Below are 17,049 nucleotides of genomic sequence, written 5' to 3'. Positions count from 1 at the left end.
TGAACAGTCCAGAAGGACTCTGGGGTCATATGCTAACCCCATTACTGCTACATATGGGAGTAGCATCTGTATACCTCCCATCAAAGCAAGCAGTTTTGAGCTAAATCCTCAGCTCATTGTCATGGTGCAGCAAAATTGCCAGTATTCCGGTCTTCTACAGGAAGAACCTACTGAGTTTTTGGCGTAGTTCTTGCAAATTGCTGACATAGTGCGTGACAAGGAGGTAGATCAGGATGTATACAGGCTGTTACTGTTTCCATTTGCTGTAAAAGATCAAGCTAAGAGGTGGTTAAATAACCAACCCACAGCAAGCATAAGAACATGGAAACAGTTATCAGACAAATTCCTGAATCAATATTTCCCTCCAAAAAGGATGACACAGCTAAGGCTGGACATCCAAGGCTTTAAATAAGAGGATGATGAATCCCTTTATAACGCCTAGGAGAGGTACAAAGGGATGCTAAGGAAATGCCCCTCTAAAATATTTTTCAGAGTGGGTGTAATTAGACATCTTCTATTATGGGCTTACAGAAAAAGCTCAGATATCTCTAGACCACTCAGCTGGTGGATCTATACACATGAGAAAGACTATTGAAGAGGCTCAAGAGCTTATTAATATAGTTGTTAGAAATCAGCATCTGTACATAAGTAATGAGTCCTCCATGAAAGAAGAAACTAAGGCATTATCAAATGACTTTAGTCCTCAGGAACAAGTTGCTGAACTCAATCAGCAACTATCTTCTATAACAAGGCAGTTAGCAAAATTTAAGGAGATGCTACAAGAAACCAAAATTTCTAACAAGGATATGGAATCACAATTGAATCAGACAAAACAGCAGTTATCAAAATAGATAACAGAGGAGTGCCAAGCAGTTCAATTAAGAAGTGAAAAAACATTAAATATCTCATATCAAGGCAGCAGAAAGCCAAGAAAGGAACAGCTGACAGAGGATAAGTAACCTGCTACCCAAAATCCCTCTAAGGACAGTAAGAGCCTAGAGAGGAATAAGTTTGGCATTCAAACGCCAGAAAAGGGTGAAAAACTGGCGTTAAACGCCCAATCCATGTCCAGTTCTGGCGTTCAAACGCCAGAAAAGGGTTGGAATCTGGCGTTAAACGCCCAATCCACATCCAATCCTGGCGTTCAAATGCCAATGAGGGATCAGACACCTGCAAGTACTGATAATAACTCCCTCAAGAAGGCTTCTCAACCTGCCTCTGTAGGAAATAAACCTGCAGCAACTAAGGTTGAAGAATATAAAGCCAAAATGCCTTATCCTCAGAAACTCTGCCAAGCGGAACAGGATAAACAATTTGCCCGCTTTGCAGACTATCTCAGGACTCTTGAAATCAAGATTCCGTTTGCAGAGGCACTTGAGCAAATACCCTCTTATGCTAAGTTCATGAAAGAGATCTTAAGTCATAAGAAGGATTGGAGAGAAACTGAAAAAGTTTTTCTCACTGAAGAATGTAGTGCAGTCATTTTAAAGAGCTTACCAGAGAAGCTTAAAGACCTGGGAAGCTTTATGATTCCATGCATATTAGAGGGTACTTGTACTAAGAAAGCTCTATGTGATCTTGGGGCAAGTATCAACCTAATACCTGCATCCACTATCAGAAAGCTTGGCTTGACTAAAGAAGTCAAACCAACCCGAATATGCCTCCAACTTGCTGATGGCTCCATTAAATATCCATCAGGCGTAATTGAGGACATGATTGTCAAGGTTGGGCCATTTGCCTTTCCCACTGACTTTGTAGTGCTGGAAATAGAGGAGCACAAGAGTGCAACTCTCATTCTAGGAAGACCTTTCCTAGCAACTGGACGAACCCTCATTGACGTCCAAAAAGGAGAATTAACCCTGAGAGTCAATGAGGATGAGTTTAAGTTGAATGTTGTCAAAGCTATGCAGCATCCAGACACCCCAAACGACTGCATGAGCGTTGATATTATTGACTCTCTAATGGAAGATGTTAATATGAATGAGAGTCTCGAATCAGAGCTAGAGGACATTTTTAAAGATATTCAGCCTGATCTGAAGGAACTAGAGGAAATAAAAGAACCTCTGAAAATTCCTCAGGAAGAGGAGAAGCCTCCTAAACCCGAGCTCAAACCACTACCACCATCCCTGAAATATGCATTTCTGGGAGAAGGTGACACTTTTTCGGTGATCATAAGCTTTGCTTTAAATCCACAAGAAGAGAAAGTACTAATTCAGGTGCTAAGGACACACAAGACAGCTCTTGGGTGGTCCATAAGTGATCTTAAGGGCATTAGCCCAGCAAGATGAATGCACAAGATCCTATTGGAGGATGATGCTAAGCCAGTGGTTCAACCACAGAGGCGGCTAAATCCAACCATGAAGGAGGTGGTGCAGAAAGAGGTCACTAAGTTACTAGAGGCTGGGATTATTTATCCTATTTCTGATAGCCCCTGGGTGAGCCTTGTCCATGTTGTCCCCAAGAAGGGAGGCATGACAGTGGTTCATAATGAAAAGAATGAACTGGTTCCTACAAGAACAGTTACAGGGTGGCGTATGTGTATTGACTACAGAAGGCTCAATACAGCCACCAAGAAGGATCACTTTCCTTTACCATTCATAGACCAGATGCTAGAGAGACTAGCAGGTCATGAATATTACTGCTTTTTGGATGGCTATTCAGGTTACAACCAAATTGTAGTAGATCCCCAGGACCAAGAGAAAACAGCATTCACATGCCCTTCTGTAGTATTTGCCTATAGAAGGATGCCTTTTGGTCTATGCAATGCACCTGCAACCTTTCAGAGGTGCATGCTCTCTATCTTCTCTGATATGGTAGAGAAATTTCTGGAAGTCTTCATGGATGACTTCTCAGTATTTGGAGACTCATTTAGCTCCTGCCTTGACCATTTAGCACTTGTTCTAAAAAGGTGCCAAGAGACCAACCTAATTTTAAACTGTGAAAAATGTCACTTTATGGTGACTGAAGGAATTGTCCTTGGGCATAAAATTTCAAACAAGGGAATAGAGGTGGATCAAGCTAAAGTAGAGGTAATTAAAAAATTACCACCACCTGCCAATGTTAAGGCAATCAGAAGTTTTCTGGGGCATGCAAGATTCTATAGGAGGTTTATAAAGGATTTTTCAAAAATTGCAAAACTTCTGAGCAATCTGCTAGCTGCTGACACACCATTTGTGTTTGACATAGAGTGTCTGCAGGCATTTAAAACTCTAAAAGCTAAGCTGGTCACAGCACCAGTTATTTCTGCACCAGACTGGACATTACCATTCGAACTAACACTACAAGAAAAAAGGCCTATGGCCACGCTTTTTCCTTGCCATGCTTCAAAAGCGTGGCCAAAAGTGGTCTATGGCCACGCTTTTATGAGGGTGGCGATAGATTAGAGATTTGGCCACTTTTTTTTGCCACACTTTAAAAGCGTGGCGAAAAGGATCAACGGCCACGCTTTTGTAAGGGTGGCAATTGATTAGAGAAAAGGCTACGTTTTTTTCTGCCACGCTTCAAAAGCGTGGCCATAGAGAGAAACAAGGACGTTTTAAAAGCGTGGCCACAGGGTTTCATTACGGCCACGCTTACAAAACGTGGCTATATGCTGGTACACTTTTGCCACGCTTTAAAAGCGTGGCCAAAAGTTTCTTTTTTGCCACGCTTCAAAAGCGTGGCCGTAGAGAGCAACAATAACGTTTTAAAAGCGTGGCGAGAGGGGCCAAACCGATTGACCCAAACCCAGCTCCCAAACCCGGCTCCCAACCCGGCCCAAACCCGGCCCCAATCTTCATACCCTTCTTCTCTTTCTTGTTCTTCTTCGAATCAGTGAGGATCTCTCTGTTCACCTTCAAGCTCCAGCAAACATGGGCGACGGCAAGCTCCTCCCTCTTCTTCTCCTCCAAGCCCTCGAATTCTATAGGTATGATCGATTTTCCTCTTTTTATTTTCTCGATTTTTCCGTTGTTTTTACTTTTAGGGCTTTCCCTTTTCATTTTCATTTTCCCCTGATTCGTTCTCTCTTATTGCATGTTCCTTTTCATTTTCATTTTCATGTCCCTGGTTAAATGATAATGTTGAAGACGCGTTGCTTGCGATACTGTGGACGTACGTGGTTTTTTTCTGGAATGAGAAAGCCACAAAGGTGCACTCTATTCACTATATTCTCCTATGATTTTCGATATCTTATGTTGACTGTTAATATATGTTGTTCGCGGGTAATAATGGATTCCATGGACTTTTTCCTACTATGATGAATGCTGATGATGATGAATGAAATGTCTCAGCCCACTAAAGGAAAAAGGCCTGTCGGCACCTTTTTTTTTGCCACGCTTTTAAAGCGTGCCCAAAAATGATCTATAGGCACGCTTTTGCGAGGGTGGCCACCGATTTGTGATTTGGCCACGCTTTTTTTTGCCACGCTTAAAAAGCGTGGCCATAGAGAGAAATCGGCACGCTTTTATGAGGGTGGCCACTTATTTGAAATTTGGCCACGTTTTTTTATCGCCACTCTTAAAAAGCGTAGCCATAGAGGAAAATTGGCACGCTTTTGAAGCGTGGCAAAATAATTTCATTATCGTTACATTTTTAAAGCGTGGCCATTTCCTCTTCATCTTTCGGCACGCTTTATAAGCGTGGCCACAAAGTTCGGAAAAAAAAAAATTTTCACCCATCTTAATTCGAAACAAAAGTTTACACAACAAATCCCCTTACAACACTTCTTCAATTCTTCGAAACACACCCTCCTCTTCTTTGAACCTTAAAAACGAAAACCCTAACACAGAGCTCATCACCCTAACGGTGGCGGTGCTCTTCACCTAACATGGAGCTCATCGCCGGTGCTCTCACTCTCTCCCCCAATAACACTCGTTAGTCAACCTTGTTCCAACCCTCTCTAGCAACCCCTCCGTAGGTGCCACCTCTGCGGTGTTCCCTGCATCGGCGCTCCTTCCGTTTCTCCTGTAAACACCTATCCCTCCTTCGGCGGTGACTCACTCTGGTAAGGCCTCCCTCGGCGCTCACTCTCTATCGCAAACCCTCCGTCGACGCTCACTCTCTCTCGCAAACCCTCAATCGTCACTCCTCCCTCCATGGTTTGGCACCCGCCGAATTGCTCTCTCCCTCTCTGAAGTCGTCGCGCCGCCGTCTCCATCTCCGTCACTCGTCGCACCTCCGTCAGCCACGTTCAGCGTTCGCAGCACCGTGGTAAATTATCTGTTCAAAATTTTTCTTGATCTGATTATTTGTTTTTGAATTTGATTTTTTGTTTTGATTTTCTCGATTCTTCATTTTTTTCTGATTTTTCTAAATTTATATTTTTGGTTCTAATCTGATATTTGGTTTAGGGTTTTTTTTTTTTTCTAAACTTCTTGACATTTGGTTTTGTTCTGGCAGGCTAAAAGATATCAATTATTTCTTCAGGAATTGAAACAACAAGGGATACAAGAAGAAAGGCTGCAGCTGCTTGTTAATGTTACTGGAGCTTTTAGGCCTGGAGTGTTGACAGCATTGGTTGGAGTAAGCGGGGCTGGAAAAACCACGCTAATGGATGTCTTGGCTAGAAGAAAACTGGAGGTGTTGTTAAGGTAAAGATTTTCTCCCTTCATTTTTTGTTCTTGCTTTAATATGTTTTTTTATATTACAATTTGTTTATGATTTTGTTTCATTATAATCTTGCTTAGCTATATGAGTAATCATTATGTCATACTAGTATATAAGTCTTGTACTCAATTATTTCACATTTTTAAACTTTTCAGTTCTCATCTCTTTTCTCAATTGCAATAAATTTCTCCTTTTGTGTTGTATACTGATCTTATCAATAATACTTTAAACTTGAATTGATGCGTCGCTACTCTTCAAAATTATCTTCATTTCCAGTTTATTTTTCTGTGAATATAATGTGCCTATATCAGTAAGTAGAATGTTTATCTGAGATATCAAATCGGCTAATTTAGAGAATTATTTTTTTCTGTTACTTTTAGTCTGTTCTTCGATATCTCTTTTCTGGATTTGCTGTGATTCTAATTCTAGTGCAAGTTTCCTACCTTTTTTCACACTACTTTGGGTTACACTTAAACGATGTGTGTATGTGTGTGTTAGTGTTGGCTTCTTGGTTGATCAAATGTTTTTGGTTTTATATTTCTACAAACTGAATTTAGTTCATTATGCCTCCTTTTCAGTTCTTGGTGTGCCTTTAGCATCCTTGAAGTCTAAAGCTGTGAGGAATAAAATGGCCGCAGCTGGTGAAGCGATTGACTATAAATGCCTTATTCTTTTCACCAATGGGAAGAAGACAATTTCTACATCAGTACGTATCTCTTGTATATACTGAACTTGTCATTTTGATTTCTCAGTCTGCTTTCAGAACCTTCATGCTTGGTGATACAAGTTTCAAGTAGTGTAAACTTAGATTATCCTTTGAGTAGTTGTAGGCATAAAACTCCTCTAATCCCTTGTTATGTTATTCTTTGATCCCATTCATAATGATTGAGTGCTCTTGGTTAGAGTAGATTAATCACCAAAAAGATATAAAGTGAAAGAGAGAATGACATAGAAGTAGAATCTCAAACTAATTCTCAGTAAAGAAAAAGTAGAGATCACAAATCGATCTAAACCAATTCAATTGTATATTTTTTTGCAACAATATAAATCGCTTCTTTTATTTAAATAAGTGCAGCTGCTCTGCTGGCCGTGCCGGGAAACCTGCAGTTAGATGGACTAAGGTTCACACATTTTCTTAGCTGATGAATTTTTGTTTCTGATATCATTTCTTTCTTTATTAATCCTTTATTTTCAGGGAGATTTCAGATACAAAGCTGGTTTGAGGATAGGCTCCAAGACTTACCAGATGACCCTAATAATGAATTGATGATTCCCGAAGACCCTGAATGTAATAAGGAAGGTGAGCTCTCTTGAATGCCTAAGGTTCTTAGCGTAGCTTGTGCTTGTGCTTTGCTCGAGCAGTGCCTATCACTGTTGCTTAAGTATGTTGTAGCCAATGTAGTTTCTGTTAAGATTTTTTTTTTGACTATTTTATTGCTTTAAAATGTCTCATAAAAACTGAAATTTGGTTAGTTGCAGTGGAAATGGATTGTGACTTAAAGCAAGCTTTAACTAAAATGTTAGTGATTTGAACACTGGATTTCTTTGCTTTAGGGAAGACTTTGTCTGATAATTATGACTATTCAGTTCTCTTCCGTTCTATTCTGTTCTGACATTTGTTGCTTAAGTTTGAAGATATTGTTTGTTTGTTTCTTGATCCTCACTTCTGTTTCCCTTCTTTTTTTGGTTTAATGTATTCAGTTGCTTTCCTTTGCATACTTTGTCTTTTGAATATATTCTCTGCTCTCTCTTTAACTGAATGGTTCTATTTTAAGCTTTTTGAAACCACAAATTGCTTTGTCCTTCTTTGTTATTTTGTGTTCTTTCTAATTGGAATTTAGTTAACTAAGCACCTTTTTCTCTTCTTGTTTAGTTCAAAATGTTCTCTCTTCTATTGTTCAGTTAATCATTACTTTTACTATGCCTTGTTAATCATTACTTTTTCTAGGGTGGTAATTCAATTTGAAGATAAATGTTCTGTTCAAAACAGTAGGGACCAGATTAAAAGCTTTTAAATTGCTAATGCTAACATTATGGGATTGCTAATGCTAATGCTAATGCTAACATTATGGGATTGCATGTCCCATTTGTTTCGTATCTGGTTCTCCCATTGGTCTCTTCGTCTCTTTGTTTCTTTGTCCCTTTTTTTCTTTTTTCTTCTGCTTTGCAGCTCTAATTTCTACAATTGTTGCTTCACATATTCTTGTTTATTGTGGCATTAATGAAAGAAGTTCTCCATCTAATACCTTGCTCTCAATAATACGAGATTTCCTGTTTGACAAAAAAAATTTATTCTTTTAATGCACTGTGGTTTTTAGTTTCTAGTTTTTTCTGTTTAGTCAATCTTATTTGTAACTAAAGAGGTTGACCTTTCTGTTCTTCCTTGCAATTCTTATGGCTTGACTTCCTGGATCTTGCATGTCTTCTTTTGGTTATTCTTAAGATTCCATATATAAAATTTATCATATTTTGAACAAAGTGAGCATATCATGGCTGATGTATGTTGCTGGTTATTATGCTCACAATTTATGAAAGTCTCAGTCTTGAAATTGATTACATCTTTTTTATGTTTTGCCCTTTAAAACCTTTTTTAATGAGTTGAAAGTAATTTATTTGTAGTTGTTGATAACAGGTTTTAATTATGCAATGTAGGATTCAATCGCAAGTGGAATCCCTTTGGAAGATTTTGGACATGGTCATCCTGATCCTAATCTAACGTGAGTTTAGTTCTTTATTTTATAAAATTGTCTTTTCACCCGAGATAAATATATTTGATGGATTGTTCATTGGACAGATATGCAAAGAATCTTGTCAACATTTTGTATGCTAAAAATGGTCCTGATTTTGGAGCTCCATTACTATAAATATATCTTGAAATTATTAGAATTCTGAAAAACAATGTTGACCATTTAGAATGGTAACGTCTATGTGTTCTCCAAGAAAAGAAAAATTGTTATGTATCTTGTGTTTACAGGGCTGTTTTAGCTTGGCTTTCTATTATTGCGCACCGTAACAAAGATAAGAAGGCAGGGGAGAAATTGATCTGTGGCTGATGTTGTGAAGGAACACTGGGCAACTTATGGAAGAAATTTCTTTTCTAGATATGACTATGAGGTAGGTGTCATCATGGCTGCAATTGAAGTTTCATTTGTAACATGATCTTGGCATTTCAGTTTTATCTTTTGATTTTCTTAGTAAAATGAGCATGGTTAAGTGTAATGGTTTATTTTACAAATCCATTCCTTCATGTAGGAATGTGAATCTGAAGGTGCCAATAAAATGGTAGCATACCTACGAGAGATTGCATTAAAGAGCAAGACCGGTGATAAGTTCTAATGATAATTTTGATAGTTCTAATGATCTCCTAAGTTCTAATGGTGAACTTATTTTGTCCTAATTTAATTATTAGTTTTGTTGAAGTATTGTAATTTTTTAAGTACAATTTTAGCATGTAAATAATTTATGTAAATCAATAAAAAATTAATTTTTTATATTTTCTAATTTTCTCCTTTTTTTTTTAATTTGATAAAGGAATAGGCTACGCTTTGAAAGCGTGGCAAAAGATTTTAGGTGGCAAGCCACGCTTTTGAAGTGTGATTGTATGTGCTCTATCGGTACGCTTACTAAGTGTACCGAAAACCAACCTAATCGGCACACTTCAAAAGCGTGGCGATATGTACACTTTTTGGTACGCTTTTAAAGCGTAGCTATAGCTTAATAGATATGGCCACGTTTTTAAGCGTGGCAAGAGATGAAAGCGTGCTAATAGAAAAAGCGTGCCGATAGATCCACAAAAGCGTGGCGATAGAACAACCGGCACGCTGGCGGACGTGACCCTTTTAAAAGCGTGCCGATAGGTCAAAAAGCGTGGCGAAAAGCTATCGGCACGTTTTTTTGCACTTTTCGGTACGCTTTTAAAGCGTGGCAGAAAGCTTATTTTCTTGTAGTGGCCACGTGAGACACAAGGCTTCTGTAATTTACTCGTGTTGGTGTCAGAAAGAGTGAAATCTATCTTCTTCCTTGTGCAGTTGTGAATGATTGAAGTCAAAACCATATTTTATGCTGATAAATCGAATTATAGAAGTTGACTAGAACCAAACATTAATCTCATTATTTAAGTACATTAAATTGATGTTTTTAATTTTAATTTTAAACTAGTTTTTTTTATTTTAATTTTATTTGGTGGATCGGTGTTTTTTAAGTTAAGAGTATTACTTAATTTGTATGGACGATGATGAATGAGCATTATTTCATCATCACTTTGTTTGTGTGTCTTGAATAATACAATGGTGGCCTGGGAGCCTAAAACAGTTGCATTGTTAAGACCAGCATCTTAGCATTTTTTTTTATTTCTTTTTAATTCTCCGCTTGATGCTTGTTAAGTGATTATATGTGCCAGTGTGTGTGTGCGTCTGTGAGATGATATGGTTGAAACTCCCGTGCTCATTTAAAGGGACTAACGTCACTCATTTCTATTAAATATAAATGTTATCTAACATGGTTCAAACTTTCTGTCCCGTTTTAAGGACTATTTAACGTTACTTATTAGCGTCAATTGTATTTTATTTTGGATTCTTCTCTCCACTTTGCATAAAAACTCGCTTCTGATGAAAGATGCTAAAGTCACATTAAAATTGTGTTTTCTTGCTGGTTTTGGTATTCCATTAATTCTCACTGTTTTTTGCCTTTTGCCTAAATAGTATTTTCACCTCTAATGGCCTTCTTTATTATTAGCTTTCCCCTAAAGAGGTTTTAAGTTACTGACTTTATATGATGTCATTTCTATTGATGGACTGTGAATTCGTGAATGAATTTTAAGATAATCATACAATCGTCTTACTTATCAATACTTGATATGATGTCGTTTATTTGAACTAATTAGTTACCTTTATTCTTTTTCAGCATGGCACTACGAGAGCCACTACGATTCTGTTAAGAGCCACTACGAGACCCTGTTTTACTGTTTTCCCTTCCCTTCCCCTGCTCCAATTCTCTGCTTTCCAGGTTCTCCTTTCATCTCATTTGATTTTATTTCTGTTTGATTAATCTGGTTTAGCTCATTCTGTTTAGCTTGTTTAGTTCAACTAATTTAGTTTAGTTGAATTAGGTGGTTAGAGAATCTGGACTGGTTAGTGGATGTAGGTTTTGTTTTATTTACTGCTGCTGTTCAGAATGAATTTGTCTTTCTTCTGAAAGTTGCCCTGGATGAACTTGTTTATTGTGCTATTTTGGTGTTGAATTCTAGACCTGTGATTGCTGTTTGTTGTATTTTTTTTCATTGTCCAAAATAGATGCTGTGGAAGTGTTACTGTTTCATTAATTTTTCTTGGTTTGTTGTTGCTGAGTTCTGCTCTGCTTGTTGCTTGGTCCATATTATATGAACTGCAATGATTTCAGTTTGTGGAACTGGTTAAGTCATATGAATTCTGTTTGGTGCTTGCTTGAACCTGGGAAATATGCTATTTACTGCTGCTGTTTATTAAGTGTTGCTGCTTCGTGCCATGTGTTAGCAACTCGTTTCCTTATTGCGATTCTTTGTGCTTATTATGCATTCATGCTCATTACATCCTTAATCATTGGCTGCTGCTGATTTCTCAATTTGCATTTCCTCTTCTGCTCACTTTCTATGCATGCATATATGATGTTCATTCTTGTATTCTTTTTCGGGGGGGGTTTGCCTAAATTTGCTTGGCATTGGGAAATTGTTGTGTGATCAAAATGATTGCACTTGGATTCTTTTGCAACAATTATTCATGGATCTTATTTTTCATTTTCTTTTCACTATTAAGTAAATAATTAAATTAATTTCACATTGTACAAAAGCACATGGGACTGTGGCCTAAAACATTGGATATCTGAAAGTAAATAGAAATTAAATTGATGTTTTCAGTGAGAAAGATTTCTGCTAATTCTGAGAGATTGAGGTTATTCATTTGTTTGTGATAGAAAATATTGTGTCCCTACTTTGATGTGGTTTCTGATGCTTGCATTGTGCTGCCATTATCTAATATAATCTGAAATTCTGAACAGCCATTTGAATTTGTATTTGCATTTCTCAATCATGCACTATTATTATATTGTCTATTGTTAATTCAAGTATAGTACACACGTCCTTTTTTTTCTTTTAGCAAAAAAAAAAAGCCTGAAAATATATAGAATAACATTGGAAGTATTATTTTTGCAGTAACAACCACTAATAACACTGAAGCTATTGAGAGAGAAGAAGAACAAGTTTTGAAGAGGTTCCACTGTTTTGGCTTTGGTCCTTCCTCCCTACTGGTGCCTTCGTCTCTGTCATTCCCTACTCAGTCTTCTCTGCCATTAGTCACAGATTTTGCAGTTTATTGCTTAGTTTTAAGGTGTGGAGCCTGGACCAAAGTAGTAGCTTCATCCATACTGAACATAAAACTTTCATTATTCTTTTTTCTTTTTTTCTTTTTTCCTTTTTTTTTCCACGCCGCATAAATTGGAGCACATACATCCACATTCCTTTGTTCTTCTTCCTTTTCCCTTTATATCATTTATTTATATTTATAATTATAATGTCATTCTATTTTTTTTATAAAATTATATAAAATTTTTTATTTTTCATAGCATCTTTCAATTTATAAGGGTAAGAACTAATTCGTCACAAATTTCTTTTTAAAATTTGTTGTTAGCCAATAGATTATTATATATATAAGAAGGAACTCAAATTTTTAACACTTACTTAAATAGACAATAAATTAATTACTTGACCAACTTAAGTAAGATTTGTTGTATAATTCTTTTATATAGAAAAAAAAGCTTTAGATAAAAATGGTTATCCCTTCACTTTTTTGTCTAAGAAAAAATAGATTTAGAAAAATAATATTTTAAAATTGGGAATGCTATTAAATACTATTAAATGAATTAGGTCATTTAAGGACATTTTACTCTCTTGCTATTTTTAATTAGCTGTTTGGGTTTCAATGTAGCTTATTATAGTGTTAGATGTTTGGAGCCACTTGAGGAGAGATAATTGTTTCATTTTATCTCATGATCGAACATGTGAATAATTACTAATAAAATTTATTTGTTAAAAAATGATTTATTTATACTAAAAAATATTAAACATATTTATATTTTAATATTTACTTAAGTCTTAGTCTATTTTTGTTCAGGCTTTTGATAGTTATCTATCCACTACTACTGCCACTTCTTTGTTCTGCTACTCCTGTGGTAATATAATAATCTGCTACTGCCGAGTAGCTGTTTGCTGATGCTGCTACCTCTCTATTAATCTGCTGCTCCTGTGCTACCACTTTGTTGCTGTTGTGGAACGGATTAAGACAGTAATTAAGGTTAGTTTATGCAAATTTAAATACATCTATTAATTTGTTATTGATGTCATGCGTGCAACTTGGTGCCTTCCTGAGGCACTCATCACTTTAGGCACTTCTTTAAGCATTGCTAAAATTCAATTTTCTCTGTTATTTTATGTCTAATGCCTTCAAAGTATTTTCGAGGCTTGCACAATATTGTCTCTTAGTTAAGTAGGAAGCTAGATTTGTAGTTAGTGAGACGAACAGTAAGGACATCAATTTAGAAACTTAGCTATCTATGTGAAATATATAGGTTTTCGATGGATATGTCGAAAGACTGGATGGATACACCACGTCATGAGAAAGAATATCAAGTTGGTGTAGAAAGATTTTTACACTTTGCTTTCTCATCAAAGGGAGTTCCTCAAGGGGAAGAAATTCAATGCCCTTGTGCAAAGTGTTGTAATATATTTTGGTTAAAGAGAGATGACGTATATGATCATCTAATATGCCACGGTTTTGTAAAAGGTTATAAGCGGTGGTTTAATCATGGGGAATCACTTTTTGCTATGGATATTGACAGTGACATAGGCGGTGAATATAACTGCAATGATAACATTGATGAGTTGTTACGTGATAGATTTCGAGATAATACACAAGTTGACAGACAAAACATGGGGCCTAATGAATGTGCAAAGGAATTTTATAAATTGGTAGACGAGGCAAGCCAAGAACTATACCCCGGGTGTAAAGAATTCACAAGATTATCGTTTACCATTCGTCTTTACTTGTTAAAATGCTTGCATGGTTGGAGTAATGCGTCATTTACTTCTCTCTTGGAATTATTGAAAGAAGCAATGCCATATTTGAATATTCCTATTTCTTTTGATAAAACCAAGAATATGGTGAAGAACTTGGGTCTTGACTACCAAAAGATCGATGCATGTCGCAATGACTGCATGTTGTATCGGAATGGGTATGAGAATGACTCATCTTGTCATGTCTGTGGAACATCCCATTATATTGAGCATCATGAAGAAGAGGATGATGTTACCTCATCTAGAAAGCCTCGCAAAGTTGCTGCGAAAACTCTAAGGCATTTCCCTTTGATTCCCAGACTTCAACGGCTTTTTATGTGCACAAGAACTGTCGAAGCTATGTCTTGGCATCACAATGAGCGCGTTAAAGACGGGTCCTTAAGGCATCCTGCCGATGGTGAATCTTGGAAAGCATTTGACAATCGACATGAAGATTTTGCAAAGGAGCCTCGTAATGTGAGACTTGGGTTAGCAAGCAACAGATTCAATCTATTCTGAACTTTGAGCAGTACACACAGTACATGACCTGTTGTTCTGATGGTGTATAATCTACCCCCTTGAATGAGCATGAAGCCTGATTATTTTATGCTATCTTTACTCATTCCTGGACCACAATCACCGGGAAATGACATTGATGTCTATCTTCAACCGTTGATTGAAGAATTAAAAGAATTATGGGAGTCAGGTGTCGAAACATATGATTCGAAAGAAAACAAAACATTCAACATGAGAGCATGCCTTTTGTGGACAATTAATGACTTCCCTGCGTATGCTATGTTATCTGGGTGGAGTACAAAGGGAAAATTGGCTTGTCCATGCTGTAATGACGAGACTTCTTCTATCTATCTGAAACATAGTCACAAGACTGTTTATATGGATCACCGAAGGTTTTTATCCATGAATCATCCATGGAGGCATAACAAAAGATCTTTCAATGGAAAAATTGAACTCAGGTCTCCACCACAGTTGTTAGAAGGTTCAACTGTATTTGATATATTGCAAGAGGTAGATAATTCTTTTGGGAAGAAGCAAAAGAGATCAAAGAATGGCATATCAAATTGGAAAAAACGGTCAATCTTTTTTGAGTTACCATATTGGAAGTCCAACATGTTTAGACACAACCTTGATGTCATGCACATAGAGAAGAATATAGTTGATAGCATAATTGGAACTCTTTTAGATATTCCCGGAAAGACGAAAGATCATGCAGCTGCTCGTTTTGACCTTAAAGATATGGGTATCAGGAAGAACCTTCAACCAAGAGATACGAAGGATGGAAAAAAAACTAAGTTAGCAAAGGCATGCTTTTCAATGACTCCAGCAGAGAAAACAATCTTTTGTCGTGTGTTGAAAGTGGCAAAATTACCAGACGGTAGCGCTTCCAATATTGCTCGATGTGTGCATGAAACAGAAAAGAAGATTTCTGGTTACAAGACCCATGATGCTCATTTCATGTTGCATTACTTGTTGCAAGTACCAATCAAGATCATACTTCTTGACCATGTTGCCATCGCTCTAGTTCGATTATGTTCATTTTTTCGCCGAATATGTCAGAAAGTAATTAGCTTGGATGAGGTAGTTAACTTAGAAGCAGAGATTGCTGAGACATTGTGCCAATTGGAGAGGATTTTCCCTCCTAGCTTTTTTGACATAATGGTGCACTTGCCTATTCATTTAGCAAATGAGGTGAGGTTAGGTGGTCCAGTTCAATATCGTTGGATGTACCCTGTTGAACGGTATATGTGCACACTAAAATCGTATGTTCGTAATAGAAGTCGTCCAGAAGGATCTATTGCCGAAGGATATTTGGCGAATGAGTGTATCAATTTTTGCTCAAGATATTTGCATGAAGATGTTCATACAAGATTTAATAGAATCCCTCGGAACAACGATGAGTGTGTTTCAGATGAGGTGCGAACTCCTAGTTTGTTTCCAAGCAAAGGATGTCCTCTTGGTAGAAGAATGGGAGATTTGTTTATTTTAGATGAAAAATCAGAAATACAAGGTCATGCATACATTCTAAACAATTGTGATAAGATCGAAGTCTACATGAGGTATTTTCTTCGATTCATTATCATTTGTTAGATCTCAATCATCATATTTAACCTTACTAAAAACTAAGACTATGAATATTTAATCTCTTCAGAGAGCATGAGGAGGCAGTTAATGATAACAATCCACGAAGAACAAAGTGGGAGAAAGCCAAGGACCGCAGTCAATAATTTTCAGAATGGTTTAAAATTCGTGCCATGAAAAAGGATGTGCCTGGTTGGGCAAAAAGGTTGGCTAGGGGTCCAAATCAAGTTGCAAAAAGATTTTCAGGTTATATTATCAATGGGTATAGGTTCCATACAAGGCACCGTGAAGTGAGACGTAAAACTCAAAATAGTGGTGTCACATTAGAGGCATTGACTCTTAGTTTTGCTAGTGTGAAAGATAAGAACCCAATTGAAGCAAAAGTAGCCTACTATGGTAGAATAGTTGATATGTTTGAGTTAGATTATTATGGCCACTTTAAGGTAGCCTTGTTTAAGTGTGAGTGGTATACAGTTGTAAAAGACAACTTTGGTCTTTCATATGTGTATTTCAATAGAAAATGCTACCAAAAAGAACCATTTGTGCTGGCATCTCAAGTAAACCAATGCTTTTATGTGCAAGACCCATATGTTAGGGACAAGCACTATGTTATGAAAACAATTCCAAGAGATTTATTTAGGGTAAGTGATGACGTTGAGTCTGATTCCCCCATAATATATGCAAGGGAGCCATGCGAACCTGAAGTGATTCCAAGTCTTCCAAATGATAATGGCGAAATTGATCTAGTGAGGAATGATCTACGAGCAACTATTATAGATATGGATCAAAACATGTTTGCTAAACAATATTGTGAGAAAGACGAGGAAAGCGAATATGAGTACATGGAGGACTTTGACTCTGAAACATCTTGACAAGTGTTTTTGGTAGAATCCTAAACAACCCACTTTCCTTAGTTGTTTTGCTTAGTTAATTACTTGCTTCAGTTGATTATGCTTATTTAATTATTATTTAGTTAGCATTTTATTCATTGTTATTATTTTGTGTATGCAGAATGGAGAAAGGGGAGATCACTAAGAGAAAACGGATACTTACCTTAGGCCAAAAAATGAAAGGAAAAAGCCCAAAAAAAAACAATTCCTTTGAGGTTACACAAGTGAAGTCAAGTGCTAAATTGCTCAAACAATACAATATTAAGAGAGAAAGGATCATGGCTGAAAATGAGAAGGTTAGCTTGCAAGCTCAAGCTCCAAAGGATCCAACAAGCAAACAACCCATCACAATAGTAGAGGATGCATTTGAAGAGCAAGTTAGGACTTCGAAGAAAA

General features: G+C 36.9%; 2 protein-coding genes and 1 long non-coding RNA gene across 5 annotated transcripts; all 3 read left to right on the top strand.

The window, feature by feature from the left end:
- LOC107608037 lies at positions 4,809-8,886 on the top strand. 3 transcript variants are annotated; one of them, XR_002349957.1, is made up of 7 exons: positions 4,809-5,190; positions 5,380-5,570; positions 6,662-6,707; positions 6,793-6,886; positions 8,239-8,303; positions 8,561-8,700; positions 8,839-8,886. It is a non-coding gene; the product is annotated as an uncharacterized LOC107608037 (long non-coding RNA). The 3 variants fall into 3 exon arrangements; XR_002349956.1 differs by having other exon boundaries at positions 4,811-5,190; positions 5,407-5,570; positions 6,657-6,707; XR_001612693.2 differs by having other exon boundaries at positions 4,813-5,190; positions 5,407-5,570.
- On the top strand, positions 13,190-14,185 carry LOC110265071. Its single transcript, XM_021107824.1, has one exon. It carries the CDS (start codon positions 13,190-13,192, stop codon positions 14,183-14,185), a length of 996 nt encoding a protein of 331 aa, XP_020963483.1.
- LOC107607320 lies at positions 14,255-15,909 on the top strand. Its single transcript, XM_016309288.1, has 2 exons — positions 14,255-15,741; positions 15,834-15,909. The coding sequence occupies exons 1-2, from the start codon at positions 14,255-14,257 to the stop codon at positions 15,907-15,909; spliced, it is 1,563 nt and encodes a 520-aa protein (XP_016164774.1).

This window comes from Arachis ipaensis, chromosome B07 (genome assembly GCF_000816755.2).
Source record: "Arachis ipaensis cultivar K30076 chromosome B07, Araip1.1, whole genome shotgun sequence".
In the NCBI taxonomy this organism is placed as follows: domain Eukaryota; kingdom Viridiplantae; phylum Streptophyta; class Magnoliopsida; order Fabales; family Fabaceae; genus Arachis; species Arachis ipaensis.
The sequence above is the reverse complement of the archived record's forward strand: the minus strand, read 5'-3'. Positions and strand labels throughout refer to the sequence as shown.